Source organism: Notamacropus eugenii, chromosome 7, assembly GCF_028372415.1.
Source record: "Notamacropus eugenii isolate mMacEug1 chromosome 7, mMacEug1.pri_v2, whole genome shotgun sequence".
NCBI classification, from domain to species: domain Eukaryota; kingdom Metazoa; phylum Chordata; class Mammalia; order Diprotodontia; family Macropodidae; genus Notamacropus; species Notamacropus eugenii.
Genome location: NC_092878.1, coordinates 16,377,456 through 16,393,813, shown reverse-complemented (window position 1 = coordinate 16,393,813; position 16,358 = coordinate 16,377,456). Strand labels below are relative to the sequence as shown.

At 36.0% G+C, this 16,358-nt stretch overlaps 1 protein-coding gene across 1 annotated transcript; it reads left to right on the top strand.

Moving 5' to 3' along the window:
- The first annotated feature begins 1,508 nt into the window (after positions 1 to 1,508).
- Positions 1,509 to 2,447, top strand: LOC140513310 (olfactory receptor 4F6-like). Its single transcript, XM_072622921.1, has one exon. The coding sequence runs from the start codon at positions 1,509 to 1,511 to the stop codon at positions 2,445 to 2,447; it is 939 nt and encodes a 312-aa protein (XP_072479022.1).
- The last annotated feature ends 13,911 nt before the right edge of the window (positions 2,448 to 16,358 follow it).

The following is a 16,358-nucleotide window of genomic DNA, read 5'->3' as shown; positions in this document are numbered from 1 at the left end:
TCAGGAAACACTACAAACCAGGGTTTTATTTATTGTTTTGCCAATTGCCCAGTCTTAAGAAAGTGATAGACAGAATATTAATAATAAGACTTAAACTTCAAGGGATATCTTGCAAAAGTTTTTAAAAAGCTGATTGTTAAACAGTTACCAGCCAAAAACCTGGAGAAGGGAGCTTAGTAGGAATTTCCATACAGTATATTTTCAAGTGTGCATGATATGCAAAGATCCCTGTTTTCACCTTGGTACTCTATACAGTATCTTGGAAGAAAAGTGCAAGCCCTCTGAACTCGAGTTGGGATTTGCCTGCTGTAGGGATAGTTCTCAGTATTGGTTGGCATATATTTCTGAAAGTGTGGTTCTAGAAGGTTGTTTACAAATGGATAGAAGAATATCTAAAGTAATATTTGTTTCACAGTTAAGTACCTTTTTGGGGACTTCCTATATCTTTAGGAATGTTTTGATAACTTGCAAAGTAATTTTCATATTAACAAAGCTTCATTTCCAGTATTGTTTCAAAGTGTGCAGGTGTGTTTATTTCATAATTATATTCAGCTGTATTTTAACTGTATTTCTTTCCAATGCACTTGCCTACTTACTTGCAGATGTAGTGTTAAGCAGTCGACCTCTTTGAACATACGTGCCTGCCTCTGCTTCATGTTGCATCCTTGCAATTGATACATTTTTCCCAATGTCTTCATGGTTATGTCAAGGCTAAATAGGGTCAGTATGAGTGATGCTCTCACATAAGGATCCCTTCTTAATTCTCTTGATGAAGCAACTGAGCTTTACTCCTCAACTGGAATACCTACCCCTTTTGGTTCCCTCATCTAGTTAGTGTTGGGTGTTAGGGTAGAGCACATTGCTAAGTCGTGAAAATGGAGATTTAGAAAGAAAGTTAAGTGGTGCAATGGAGTGTACTATGTGTAGAGTCAGGAAAGTCTGAGTTAAAATGTGGTTTCAGACACTAGCTTTGTCACCCTGGGTAAGTCACTAAATCTCTATTTGACTATTTTATTAACTTGCCAAATGGGGATCACTGAGGAAGGAAATGGCAAACTACTGCAGCATCTTTGCCAAGAAGACCCCATAGATTGGTCCATGGAGTCAAGAACAATTGGACCCAATTGAAGAAATCATCGGCAGCAAAAAAGAAGCAAGCAGATTTGAGTCAGGTGTAGGACAAAGAGCAGTTTCAGTTGGTTATAGGATAGTAATATAAAAGGCCTTGAGTTAAGTGATTATAACACAAAGTCTCTTCAGAAGTCTAAAAAGTAGGGTGATTGTGGAAGTTCTTTTGGGATGCATTCATGTCTAAATAGAGAATTCATTGAAATAATTTTTCATCCACTACAGGTAAAATATATATCTTCCAAAGTTTAAATCACTAAAAGATATTTAAAGGCACCCTGAACCATCAAGAAGACCTTTTTTCAATATTAAAATTTAAAAATCAGACACAACAGTTCTCCTTCAATTCTTTCTCTTTAGGTAACATCATATTTACGGCGATGAATGAAAAGAATCATTCCATGGTATATGAATTTGTATTCTTGGGGATTTCAAGTTCATGGACCATGCAACTTTTCCTCCTGATATTCTCCTTCATGTTTTATGTGATTATTGTGCTGGGAAATTTCCTCATTATGTTCACAGTTATTTTTGACCCTCACTTACATTCTCCCATGTATATTCTATTGTCTAACCTCTCCCTCATAGACTTATGCGTTTCTTCTGTTTCTGTTCCTAAGATGATTTATGACCTTTTTTTTGAACACAAAGTCATATCTTTCCAGGGTTGTATCACCCAGATATGCTTCATTCATATCTTTGGAGGAACTGAGATGGTGCTGCTAATTTCCATGGCCTTTGACAGATATGTTGCCATATGTAAGCCTCTTCACTATCTGACCATTATGAATCCAAGAATATGTATTCTTCTCATAGTGTGTTCTTGGGTCCTTGGCCTCATCCATGCACTGACCCAATTAGCTTTTGTGGTAAACTTACCTTTCTGTGGCCCTAATGAAATTGACAGTTTTTATTGTGATCTTCCTCGCTTTATCAGATTGGCCTGTGCAGACACCTACAAGCTGGAGTTCATGGTAACTGCTAACAGTGGTTTCATTTCCATAGGAACCTTTGTCATGTTGATCATCTCCTATGTATATATGTTGGTCACTGTTCAGAAACACTCTTCAAATGGTTTGTCCAAGGCTCTCTCTACTTTGTCTGCTCACATCACTGTGGTGGTCTTATTTTTTGGTCCATGTATCTTTGTCTTTGTGTGGCCATTTCCCACGATGCCAGTTGATAAATTTCTTTTTATTCTTAACTTTGTCATCACCCCTGTCCTAAATCCTTCTATATATACATTCAGGAACAAAGAGATGAAAGTTGCCATGAAGAGGCTGATCACTCAACTCGGAAGTTCCAGGAAAAATTTGTAAATAACTCTAAGAGTAACTTAGTATGTGTATGTGTAATTGAATACCATGTCACATGTAGATTACTGTATTTCAATCTGGGGCTAACGGTGACATCGTATTTCATTTTAATGTTCTTTACATTCCTCTGAAGTCTCTTTCCATGCTCTACAAGGCACCTTGACTCCTGATGCGTCTGATAAAAAGAAAGCAAATATTCAATTTTGTTGTTCTCCTTGGGTTACAACACCAATGCAGATTCAAAGTGAAAATGTTTCACATTTCAAAGGTAATGAAATGAAGAGATATTGTGTGTTAAATGACATAGAATGGATATGTCATATTCCATATTATCCACAAACATTTGGATTAATTGAAAGAATTAGTGGAATATGGAAAGAATAGTTATGGAAGTTCAGTTCTAATAATTCTTGTCAACTCTGAAAAGACAATTTGTTCATTGCATTATGTAATTTGAATAATAGACCACTGGGAGAAATTACAACTCTAGTCAGAATGATGACCCTAAACCTGCATATCAGAAAACAACAAACACATGTGATCCTAAATCTTGAATATTTTACCATGAAGTCAGAAGTCCCAGCACCGTTTAACAGAGACACCGGGTTCTGCAGGATAAGGACTTTTGGTGAGATAGGAAAGAAATAAGAACAATTTCTACTGGAATATGTATGAGAATCCCTAAGAATCATTTTGGATGGATAGTATCTAAATCAGTATTAGCAGCTTAAGGAATACATGTATTGGCTTGAATGATAGATTCTAATTATTAAGTAGAAATAACGGTGACATTCCAAAATTTAGGCTATGAACCCATATAATTTTGCAAAAATGATACAATAGCAGAAGTGCTTATTATTCCTTGTGAAACAATACCACTTGTGAAAATTGAATCTCCTTCTGAAATAACTAGCAGAGGAACTTAAGGGTTAGGTTCTACTGATAACATTGAGAGCTAAAGTGTGTGTGTGTGTGTGTGTGTGTGTGTGTGTGTGTGTGTTTGTCCTTTATTGCTGAAGAAGACCATGCCATCAGAGAAATAATAACATGCCTTACACTTGACTTTGTTTTGAGACAGGGAGGGCTGTGCAGGGCACCAGCCTCACTTCTCCTCCAGAGCCCTCTGAATCCAGTTACCAGATATTCATGAGGGTGACTGGAGATGATCCAGGATGAGGTAATTGGGGTTAACTGACTTGCACACAGCTGGTGAGTATCAAGTATCTGAGGTGAAATTTGAACTCAGGTCCTCCTGAGTCCTGCACTGGTGCTCTATCCACTGGATCACCTAACTGTCCATGGGAGCTAAAGTATGGGTTAAACGGAAGATGGATGATGTCCCAAAGGTTACAGAAATTATAGCACATAGGAATCATAATACCATAACTGTTGTTTATTCAGGAGAGGATGATTGCCAAGTTGTACCCTTACCTCATATTTTCTACTGTGAATGAAGCTATATAGTGTGTTCATGCACTCCAGAAGCTTGGCTGAGCCTATATCTTCTAGTTACTGTCTCCTTGTTTCTTTTTTACTTTTTGTCTCTGAAACTTTTTGCTAGATTTGCTTTCCATAGGCTTAGTACCCTCCACCTGCAGATGCCTGATCCCTTAAGCCAGATGTCACCCCTATCCAAGACTGTGATGTGTCATCTCTGGACTTGAAGTTGATCAAACTCCAGATGCCAGCTAAATAACTCATCTCTCAAATGAAATCTCTTGGGGCAGTGACAGCTCTACATCCAATTTCAACAGGAAGTAGCTATGGAAGAAGAAACTTATACCCCTTACCCCATGATTTTGGGCCCCATTCCTTTGAGGGGAAAATGATGGGTTGCATTTGCTCAAGCCCCACCCTATAATAATGTTCTTTGGGCTCTTTTTGTCTGATCCCTGTTATCCTGTTGTAAGGTTCCAATGACACCAGTTACCTAAGATAGTGTTTTATATGCTTATTTTCTGTTACCTCTGTTACAATTCTGTTGATACCTGTCACCCTACCAACCTATGTAATGAATAAAAAGATCTTGGGGCTGAATGTAATAGCAATTTAAATGGAAAGATCTTTCTTATTCATTAATAGGCCCATAAGACCTTCTTAAATCATATGGAAGACTAAGTCACATGTGATGGGAGGAGCTTGTTGAACAGGAGGAATAGGAAGGGTGATAGAGAAGTGGGAGGAAGTGAGTGATCAAGGTCAGGGCAGAGAAGAGAGGACTCAGTCAGGTAGGCAGGTATGGCAAGGCTCAGGCTCCTGAGTGCTTGCTTGTGAGAAGGCACTGGCAGAGGAAAAGAGGCTTGGGAATGGCTTTGCCCTCTGCAATGATCATGTTTATTTGCTTCTTGGTCACCAGGACAGATTAGCTTTCTGGTTCTGGAATCTGGTCTTCTGATGTCTAAATAAATGTTTTTCTTCTGCCTTCTGTATGGAGACTCTTGCATACTTTATGTCTAAGTACTATGCTGGCATATTCATAGTCACCACCAATGCTGTGGTGAGACACCAGGGTATATAATAAATGTATATTATGTTTGGAGTTGAGAGTGTGCATGCATGTGTGTGTGTGTGTGTGTGTGTGTATGTGTGTTTGTGTAAAGCAGAAGAAATCATATAAAGGAGTGGGAACATAAAAGACTAACCTCTATTTCATAGTTTGCCATGGATTGACCTTTTATCCTGTACAATTCAATGCCATCTTTTCCCTCAGTTTCCCTATGCTATCTCTGGCAATACCGAGAAAGGATTAATTGAGTATGAATTTTAGTTGGAAAGAAACTATTCTATAGATGCCTTACTCTTTTCATCAGTGATGATTTCCCAAAGTTTGAGGTCAAGCTAGATGGCTTTCATAATGTAGGACTGATTAAGAAGATGAATGATTTTAAAGGGTTTTCCAAAGGGGACAAACACTCATGAAAGATTTCTCTATCATATTTTTGAATATCTGTGCTATCAGGACAAATGACAAAAGTATGTAAAATGAATGTGGCCATAAATAGAGTCCATGAGGCAAAAGAAGGTGCCTAAGATTACCCAGCTAGCAAGAGGTAAGATCTTCTTGCTTTGATTTTTTATCCATGAATTTTGAAGAATGAATTAGTATAATATTTGGGACCTAATTTCCTGTCTCGTTTTATCTCTATCATAGTACCTCATTCCCCTGTCCAAAGCTTTGCTCCATATTGATATTCTACATCTTTTGGTCACTGGACTACATGTTCAGAGTGGGTTTTTTTTTTGTAATTCTGGGGATAGTCATCACCCTGGTAGAAGCCTTCATCACCTTATTGTTGGACTATTGTAATGCCCTGGTTTAACTATGTCTCCAGTCTACTCCATTTGCCACTTAGCTGTCAAGTTGGTCTTCTTAATTTGCAAGACTGACTATGTCCCATCCTTCCCACTTCATTCAGTCAACTCCAGTGGATCTCTATTGCCTTCAGGATCAAATAGAAAGTGCTCTATTGTGCTTACGAATCATTCTTCCCACGCACATAACCTAGTCCCTTTCTACATTTCCAATGTACTCATACTTCATACCTCTCCAGTAACATTGACCTCCTTGATCTTTCTTGCAGAAGACATTTCATCTTCCAATTCCAAGCATTTTCCCTGGTTGTCTGCCCTGCCAGGAACACTCTATTTCTTCATCTCTGCCTTCTAGTTTCCCTGGAGTTCTTCAAATCCCAGCAGAATTTCCATTTTATGCAAGAAGCTTTTTCTCATTCCCCTCAATGTATTTCCTATTAGATTTTCCCCAGTTTATCCTCTTTTTATATAGCTTGTACATAGTTGCTTGTACACTGTCTTCCTCATTAGAATACATGATATTTGAAAGCGGGGATTGTCTTTTACTTTTCTTGCATCCTTAGTGATTAGCACAGCGTGTCTCATTTAGTAGAGTGACTGATTGAGTGATATGACTGAAATCCTCCATCTGTCTGTTTCCCTTTCTGTCTCAGAGAACTATGCCCCCAAATATATATATACATATACACATATGTATATATATATATATATATATATATATATATATATATATATATATAAGAATATATATGTATATTGAAAGAGAAAAAAAAATCAGCAAAATTGATCTATATAAATTTTTTTTCCTGAAAATGGATGTAATGTTCCTATGACCTCCCACCTCTGCAAAGGTATGAAATGTCCTTATATCTCTTCTTTGGAGTCATTCTTTTTCCTTGTAATTTTGCAACTTTTACTTTCTATTATTTTGTCAGTTTTCCATTTAAACTGTTTTATACATTGTGCATATGATTTTTTTGTTTCTGTTTACTTCACTCAACATCAGTTCTTGTCTTTTCCTTCTTCTCTTTTATTTATTTATTAATTTTTTGTATATTTTTCAAAAAATTTTAATTGAATTATTTTAATTGTTTTCAGTGTTTGACAATCACTTCCATATATGTTAGATTTTTTCCTTCCCTCCCCCTTGTTTCCCCTCCTTTCCCACTCCCTCTCTGAGACAACATACAATCTTGTGTAGGTTCTACAGGTACATTCCTATTAAATGCACGTTGCGTAAAAGAATTAAAATGAAAGGGAGAAACCATAGCACAGAACAAAACATAATACAAAATAAGTGGTCTGTTTCTATCTATAATCCAATTCCATAGTTCTTTTTCTGGATGTGGAAGGCATTTTGTATCAAGATTTCCTTGGAAATTTTATAAGTCCGTGTAATTCAATGAAGTACTAAGTCTATCAGAAAAATTACTCTCACACTGTGGTTGTTGCTGCGTACAGCATTCTCCTGGTTCTGCTCCTTTCCCTCAGCATGAGTTCATATAAGTCTTTCCAGGTTTCTCTGAAGCCTTCTTGTTCATTGTTTCTCATAGCACAATAGTATTCCATTACATTCATGTACCACCACCTGTTCAGCCATTCCCCAATTGATGGACATTCTGTTGATTTCTGGTTTTTGGTCACCACAAAGAGAGATGTTGTAAATATTTTTGTACGCATGGTTCTCTTTCCCATTTCTATGATCTATGATATGGTTTTCTTGCTTCTGTTTACTTCACTCAACATCAGTTCTTTTCTTTCCATTTTTCTTTTTATTCATCACATTAATAATTTCTTAGAGCACAGTTATATGCCCTTATATTCACAGGCTACATTTTATGTAGTCATTCCCAAATTTGTTATTTTCATGGTTGTTTTTTTGCTGACATGAAATATACTTCTGTAAACTTTTTGAGCATAAGGAGGTTGTCTTTTTCTTTTGCTTGTGATCTCCTTGGGGTGCCTGCCTAGCAAATGTCCAGATTTTGAAAGTTTACTTTAGTAATTCTATGAAAATACAAAGTTTCACAGAGACAGAATTCCTATGGAGCCCATGTTGAGCCCAGGGATGCATCCATTGGTCACTGAGCCCTAATGTCAGTGTGGGAGTTGTACTTAATTCTTTTAGCCTCTTCCAAGCACTACTCATATCTTTAAAAATGCATTAGAAATTTGTAAAGACATTGCTATATTCTGTTCTTCTTCCAAATAGGTAGGTAGGAGACATGAATTTAAAATTGATTTTATGGAAAGACACTGCACAGTAGTTTCTTTCCCCTAAATATTGGAGAGCTCTATGCCAGAATGCTGTATTTGGCTCAGTGACTGCAAATGCATAATGATAATATACTCTTTGAGGAAAGTTTAGAAAGGTTCAGGCTCTCTCAGGACCACTTTCTTAGGGACAAGGATGAGTATGGGTTACCAGATCTATAACCTGGAATGTCCTCCTGTAAACCAGTCTTTCCTTGAAGATTTAGAAGACAGCAAGGCTTGTGAATTGATTTTGCTCTTTGAGCCACAATCCACAGGTAGAGGAAGAGGGAAACTGAGGTCATTTTCCAGATTTTATTTAAAGTAGGCATACTTATTTTTAACCATACACAACTTGCAGACAGTCCCGAATTGAATCAATGCCCAAACTCCACCAAACTCCCATGACCTATAAGAATTTATTCTGACTTAAGACCTCCTGATATTTTTGTGATGGGGGTATGAGTAGCGTTTGTTCCAGATGGGAGACAGATGTGTTTTTGCCTGGAGCTTGAAGTCCAGCAGATTTCTCTGTGGCACGTGAAAAAGAAAAGTGGCACTGCTGTTTAAATTGTTCTAGAAGGTGAATCATTGAACTAATGATGTGCAGATATAGTTTGGTAGCAGTATAATGGTATGTAAATTACTAAGGATCATCATTCTCTAGGAGAGGAAGAAGAATGTGGAAAATCATATTCTAGGAAAAGGACTTTATTTTTTGGAAAGGGGACTTTAGAGAAAAGAATGTAGATCTGTTTTATATGGAAGTTAGCTGTGAAGAAAGTGGTGTCAATGCCTGGCTAGATAGTCATTATAACCAACTGGAGAATGGTGAGGTGATGGCAGGATGAGGTATTATGACTGTGATTATAGAATTTTTTCATCTTCAACAAGACAGTGAAGTAGAATAACTACTTGTAGTCATGTTGTGTCTCATTTATTGTTCATTTTAATTGAAAGAGACAAAATACTTTTGTATGTATAGACATGGTGTGATCTGAAATGATTTAAAAAGAGCAACAGTTGGCACTGAGATAAAGCCAGAGGCAGAAACTCATACTACAATAGAAATTAGAGACTTAAGAGAGTAAGTAACCTACAGTTCAGGAATGGTTGAGAAAGGCATGTTTGAAAGGAGAACGTGGTAAAGGTAAGAATATCCTACAATACTCCTGATTCCATATAGGTCCATACCACTGTATTAGAAAGAGGTGTAATTCGAATTCAGTTTTCTGAATTCTGGCTCTGGAGAGACCTTTTGCTGAAATATTCTGCCATAATTATCAAATTTGTCAAGTACACATTAGGAGTGATAGTTAACACATTGAGTTATGCTTATGGTATGTAAAAAGTCTCAGTTGGTTCAAATGATGGTCTAATAAAATAAAACTAAATAGGAATACATATTAAGACTTATATTTGGAGTCAAAATTTGATTGTAATTGTACAGAATTGAGGATGTAGGGAAAATTGTGACTAGACAATAAATCCTGTGAGGAAAAAAATCACAACGTTTTAACTCAAGATGAATTAATTGTGCAACAAGACTGCCAAAAGCTAATCCTTTTAATTAGGAAAGACATAGTCTTGGATGAGGGTGGTGATGTTCTTTTTACCCATTACGAACACATCTGAAATACAACACCCAATTTCGAGTGTCGTATTCTAGCTTGGATTTTGATGAATTAGAGATCACCCAGTGGAAGGCTCCCAAGATGGTAAGGGGACTTAAAATGAAGTGATATAAAGATTAGTGGAATGAAGAGAGAAATTCTAGGCTGAGGGAATAAAAGACTTGATATAAATCTTCAACTCTTTGTACAGCTCTCATATATGGAAACAAATTCAGATTTTAGAACTAAGAACAATGTCCTAAATTTGTTTAAAGTCCCAACAAAGCTTTCCCAAAGTGGAATGTGATGCCCTAGAAGATAATAGAGCCTTCATCCATAGAATTACTGAGTTGGTGGATGCGTGAAAACTTGAGAGAATGTTGATAAAAACATTTTTGTGTTGATATGGGCTGAATTGAGTGGCTGCTGGGGTTCCATCCAAACTTGAGACTCTGTCACATTGTACTTACCGCTAAAGTTTCCAGACCCTAACTGATACAGCTAGATCTGCTACAAGGGGGTTGATTTTAGGTAGAAGATTCTGCATAGAAAAAATGGCGGCTAGATTGTAATCACTATTCATATTGGACTGAACAAGATGAGTTTATTCATTCCATTGTCATGGGTAAGCTAAGCCCCAATGTTCTATTGTGATACTGAGTCCCTTCAGATGATTATGCTGGATTGTCAACCCATATGGAACTTTAGTTGCACCTCATCATATGGACATAAGCTATGGTAGAGCCAGCCACGAGGAATAAAAAAAATTTCTTGGATAAAACTTTCGGTTTTAGCAGAGTCCTATGTCCTACATTTCAATTTTAACTAATAAGTTTATAAAGAAGAAAATAAGCATTAAATGGCTACTATGTGCCAGACACTATGATGACCACATTATAAGTATTACCTCCTCTGGTCATTAAACCTCTCATTTTCTTTATTTGATCTACCGCCTTTTCCCATATTTTCTTTCCTTCATGTCTTCTTACTTTCTCACTGTCCCCATTACTTTCATTTCCCCTTTCCACTTATTTTCTTTGTATCAAGTGATTTATGAAAATATTGTCCGTTAATATTTATTAGAAATTTACTGCAGACATATCAAAGTGAAAAAAAGGCTGAGATGAATGAGAGAATGAAAGTGGTATGACCTTGATCCCTAACATATTACAATATATTTAGAAAAGCAGGATATGCATACACGAAGTGATAAATATGGTCTAACTTGTTTGATGGACCAAATTGGTGGTTCAGTTACTAAATTCTACGAGAACTGAAGGGAGAGAGAATTCACTGAGATCTGGGTTTATCAAGGAAGGCTTCACAGAGGAATTTGAGCTAGACTCTGAGAAATAGGCAGGACTTGCATTGGAAAAGAATAGGGGAGAGGAGGTTCAGACAAGGAGAATGGGTTGAGTAAATGAGTTAAACAATTCTGGAGAAGTTCAGTAAAACAATACTACTAAATTGGTTCACGAAGGGGATAGTAGGAGAAAAGGTCATAGGGCATAAGAACAAATTATTACCTTATCTTTCATAATTAATCACTTACTAACAGTTAAAAATATTGGCATTGAATAAAGAAAACACTATTTTCAAACTTTATTCACTGGAATCTAGGAAAAGATCTTGGTACTTGTCAGAACCATTTAATTTGCTAAAAAATCCTAATGGCTCAAGTGGCAGTGATGTGCCATAGCCAGACAAATTGATAAGTGCGTATTTTTCAATTTTCATTGTATTTACACATCAGAAATCAGGAAACGTTACAGATCAGGGCCTTAATTATTGCTTTGTTTATTGACATATTAAGAAAATTTTGGAGAAATTGTTAATAATGAGAGTTAAATTTCAAGCGATATCCTGCACTCATTTTTTTTTTGAAAGGTAACTGTTAAATATTTACCAGCAACAAAGAAGAACACAGTTAAGTAGGAATATCCATACAGGATATTATGAAGTATGCATGATATCCAGAAATCCATGTTTTCAACTAGGTACTCCATATAGTATCTCATGGGCACTTTATTCCTGTTGATCATCTCCTACATATCTATATCTGTATCTGTATCTATATCTATATCTATCTATCTATCATCTATCTATCTATCTATCTATCTATCTATCTATCTATCTATCTATCTCTCTATCTATATCTGGTCACTGTTCAGAAACACTCTTCAAATGGTTTTGCCAGCTCACATCTCTGTGGTAGTCTTGTTTTTTTGTCCATGTATCTTTGTCTATGTGTGGCCATTTCCCACAATTCCTGTAGATAAATTCCTTTTTATTTTTTATTTTGTTATCACCCCTGTCCTGAATCCTTCTATATACACATTCAGGAAGAAAGAGATGAAAGTTGCCATGAAGAGGCTGTTCAGTCAACTAGGAAGTTCCAGGAAAAATTTGTAAATAACTCTAAGTGTAATGAGTGTGTTAAATGGCCCACTGTTTAAGATGTGGATGACTGAATTCCAATCTGGAACTAACGATGACACCTTATTCCATTTTAATGTTGTTCATTTTCATCTGAAGGCTCTTGCCATGTGTCAAAAGGCACATAGACTGCTGCTGCATCTGTTAAAAAAGAAGGAAAAAATAAAGTGTTGTTTGTTTTCTTTGGTTAGAAAGATTTATTTTGGTTCAGATTTTAAGATGTACCTTTGTATAATTCCTAAAATTATATTCAAATCTGTAAGAGGAAATATACTGTGAAAACGGAAAGTAAATCATGTTCTTCTACTTATAAGTTTATATACAAATTCATAGATTGACTCTCTTGATTAATTCACAGGATTCCAATTATCTTTCTATCAGGTGTAGGACTATCTTGTCAACTACAGAGGATGCAATAGGACCTTCTATTTTTATCAGAAAATTCTGTGAGAAAAGCTCTCTCTGTATACCTTATCAGAACTCATTAAATTAAATATATACATAATCTTACATGAGTTGGAAAATGGTATTGGGTCTAGAGAGGTGGCCTCTGTCATGAAGACCTTAATTCAAATCCTTCTTAGACACATATTGGTTTGACTCAAAACATGTTATCCTTGAAATGTTATAAGATTATTAATTGAAGAGTAATTGCTAATCTCAAATGTTACATGAAGTTCCTAATTTGCATTGTTAGAAGAGAGCTTAACAAAAACTTTGTACGGATTAAGACGTTCTTGACATATTTTCCTGCCTAGTAATCCCTATATCATCTCTACAGTTGCTTCTTGGTTGATGATTTCATGATTCCAGGGTTTGCCCAATTTTACTCCATACTTATTTTTGTTTGTCCTTTGTATTTTTTCCCCTTATATAAGATTTTTTAATTTGAAATAATTTTTAAAAAATTTCATTAACTTAATTGTTTTCTGTTTTCAATAAGCACTTTCATATGTCTTAAATTTTCTTCTCCTCCCTCTACCCTCGCTCTGTGAGACAGCTTGCAATCTTATACGAATTTTGCACATACATTCTTATTAAACACATTTTCACTTCAATCATGTTACACAGAAAAATTAAAATGAATGAGATAAACTATGAGAAAAACCAAACCAAACCAAAACATAACAAAAGAAAATAGTCTGCTTCCTTTTGTGTTCCAATTTCATACTTCTTTCTCTGAATGTGAATTTGTTCCTTGTTTCCAAAGAGGAACAATGACATCATGGGGTGATCTCTTCATTTGCTACGAATTGGATTTAAATGAAGCAAAGTTGTCAGCCTCTCTTTCAGAGTCAATTTCAGAGTCCAGTGATGGTATAAAAGTCAACATAACTGACAAATGCACTGGGATGCATTGGATAATGTTTGCATCTTCAATGTCTCTTCAGGCTCTAAGTACTCTCCAGCATGTGCTTCATTTTCCTTCCTGACTGTTGGAACAAATTGTCCTCATCTACCAATTCTGCTTGGAGTTGTGCTTGGAACAGACATTCTTTTAATCTACACAACTAATTTCTTTATGGAAGGATCATTCTTTTTTGCCAGATATTGTGACCAAAATATGTGACAACATATGATCAAATGCAAATATTGCACTTTTGCATTTGTGTTTATCCCATAATACTGAGATTAAATCTACAATAAGAATGAATAATTGATTTCTTTTTCTAGTTTATTTGTGTTGTGTGTATGTGAGTTTAAATATTGTCTCAGTTAGAAAAATGACATTTCCATGGCATGTATCTTATAATTAGATTTTTGTGTTTTTTTAACCAAGTATTAGGGAAGCATTGATTATTTAGATTATTCATTGATAGAGCCTGATATTATACTATGAAATCAACTATATAAATTGTCCTGACATTGTACACTTCCCAGGATGAGTAGGCAACTTCTTTAGAAGGCATCAAAATGGTATTTGTATCACTCTAACTATTACAAAGTTCATGATTATATTGCATTGAAATTTGCCTCCCCATAACTTCCTCTAGGTTGTGCCAATTGATTCCAATTACATGTTGGATCTAAACAGATTAAGTCAAATTTCTTCTGCACAGGCCATTCCTCCAGTTGATCAAAGGCAGTCTTCATTTCTGCCTCAAGTCTTTCCTCTCATTAAAAAAAAAACAAAACTGAAATGTCTTCAATTGTTCTTTTTATAACAGAGTTTCCAGAATGCTGTTTAGTCTCCTGTGAAAGTGATTATTTGTTGATATGTCTCTTGAAAAACTATGCCAAGATTGGAACAAAAAGTGTGAGATGCTATTAGAACTTGCAAAATTAAGACTATTACTCTGTTCTGTTAACTATTATTCTATCAGTAGACCCAAGTTTTGCTCTAGTTTTTTGACAGATATGCTAAACATTTGACTTACTTTGAATTTGTAAATATTTTAAGTACTTAACTACTTTTTGTCAACTTCTGTACTATATTTTCCTAGTGCTTTTTCTTGTGCAATTGCTTTTTTAAACTTCAGTGCAAGATCTCACATTTTTTCTTACTATATTTTGTCTTGTTCATTTTGCCCAATATTCTGTCTTTTCTAAACTTGGTTCTGGGTGTCACCAACTATCACAATGACATATAGACTTGGATGTCTCAGGGATGTGTTGCCATCCCCCAGTGCAACCTTCCCCAATGTGGGGAGGATTGTGTGAGTTATTATTTTGAATGAAAGACAGTAATGTGACATAAAGGTCTTCAACAGGGCACACAGTACACAAGAGAGACTCTTTATTGCTTTCCTTACTCTACTGTGCACTAAGAGTGGCCTTCCTATCAGATATCTAGTAGAGTCCAGGTCTCTCTCTCTCTATTCCTCCTCCCCAAACACTGGTTTGAGTTCTATCAGAGATCATCTACTTCGACCCACCTCTCAAAGCAAATAAAGTCAGGAAAGCAAACACTTTGGGCTAAACCATCCCAAGAGTAATAATTTTTAAAAAGATTTTCTATCAGAAAATGGAGCAGTGGGGATGAAGCACAACATATTTGCGATATTTTTTGAGGAGAAGTTTGAAAAATGTCAAAGAATCAAAAGTCATTAGGCTGCATATATAAAGCTAGAAGGCATGCTATAGATCATCTATTCTGACCCTTTCACCTTATAGATGAGCATACCAGGAATCAGAAATTTGAAGTGCGTAGTTCAAGGACAAATATATAACTATTAAGCAGCAAAACCAGAAGAGAAATACAAAGCTCCTGACTCCAAAGACAGTGTTCTTTGCTCTCTACCAAGCCACTCCTCAAAATGTGATTGTACCTGAGCAGGGAAGATTTAGCTGGATTATTTTAATAGGTGGCCTGAGTTGTCAGACAACACAATAAATATATATTATGGTTGGAGTTGAGGGTGTGTGTGTGTGTGCGTGTGTGTGTGCGTGTGTGTGTGTGTGCAGAAGCAATCATTTAAAGGAGTAGGAACATAAAAGACAGACTTCCATTTCATAGTTTCTCATGGTTTGGCCTTTTATCCTACATAATTGTGTCATCTTTCACCTCCATTTCCCATTGTTGTCTCTGGCACTATCAAAAAAAGATTAATTGGATGCGAATAAAGTTGGAAAGAAACTATTCTATAGATCTCTTACTTTTTCATCAGTGATGATTCTCACAATTTCGTGGTCAAGCTAGATGGCTTTCATGCCTGGGGTGAATTTAGAAGATGAATGATTTTAAAGGGTGTTCCCAAGGGCCCAGACGCTCATGAAGGATTTCTCTATTACACTGTGAGTATCGGTGCTATCAGGACCAATGAAAATAGGAAGTAAAATGAAAGGGTTCATAAATAAAGTGTGACCATGAGGTAAAAGATGGTGCCTACAATTATACAACTAGCAAGAGGTAAGAGTGTTCTTGCTTTGGTTTTCTACCCCCAAATGTTGCATAATGAGTTTTTGTAGTGTTTGGAACCTAATGTCCTCTCTGGTTTTATCTCTGCCACACTACCTGGTTCTCCTCTCCAAAACTTAACCCCATACTGATATTCTACATCTTTTGGTCTCTGGACTACACTTTCAGAGTGTTTTTTTCCTTGTAGTTCTGGGGAAAATGCAAAGAGATACAAATATAGAATGCCTAGAGTGATACTAAGTGACACTATTGACACTTAGATCACAACTCTATCAATTGATGATAGATTCCTAATACTAGTCCTAGAGCTGCCCTTAAGAAGCTTATATTCTTTGAGAGGAGGAGGAAATACAGTTTGTGCAACAGTAAGTAAATGCAAATACATACAAAGCAATTTAAAGGGGCAGAGGTTGCTAAATTAATGGCAGACAATCAAGGATG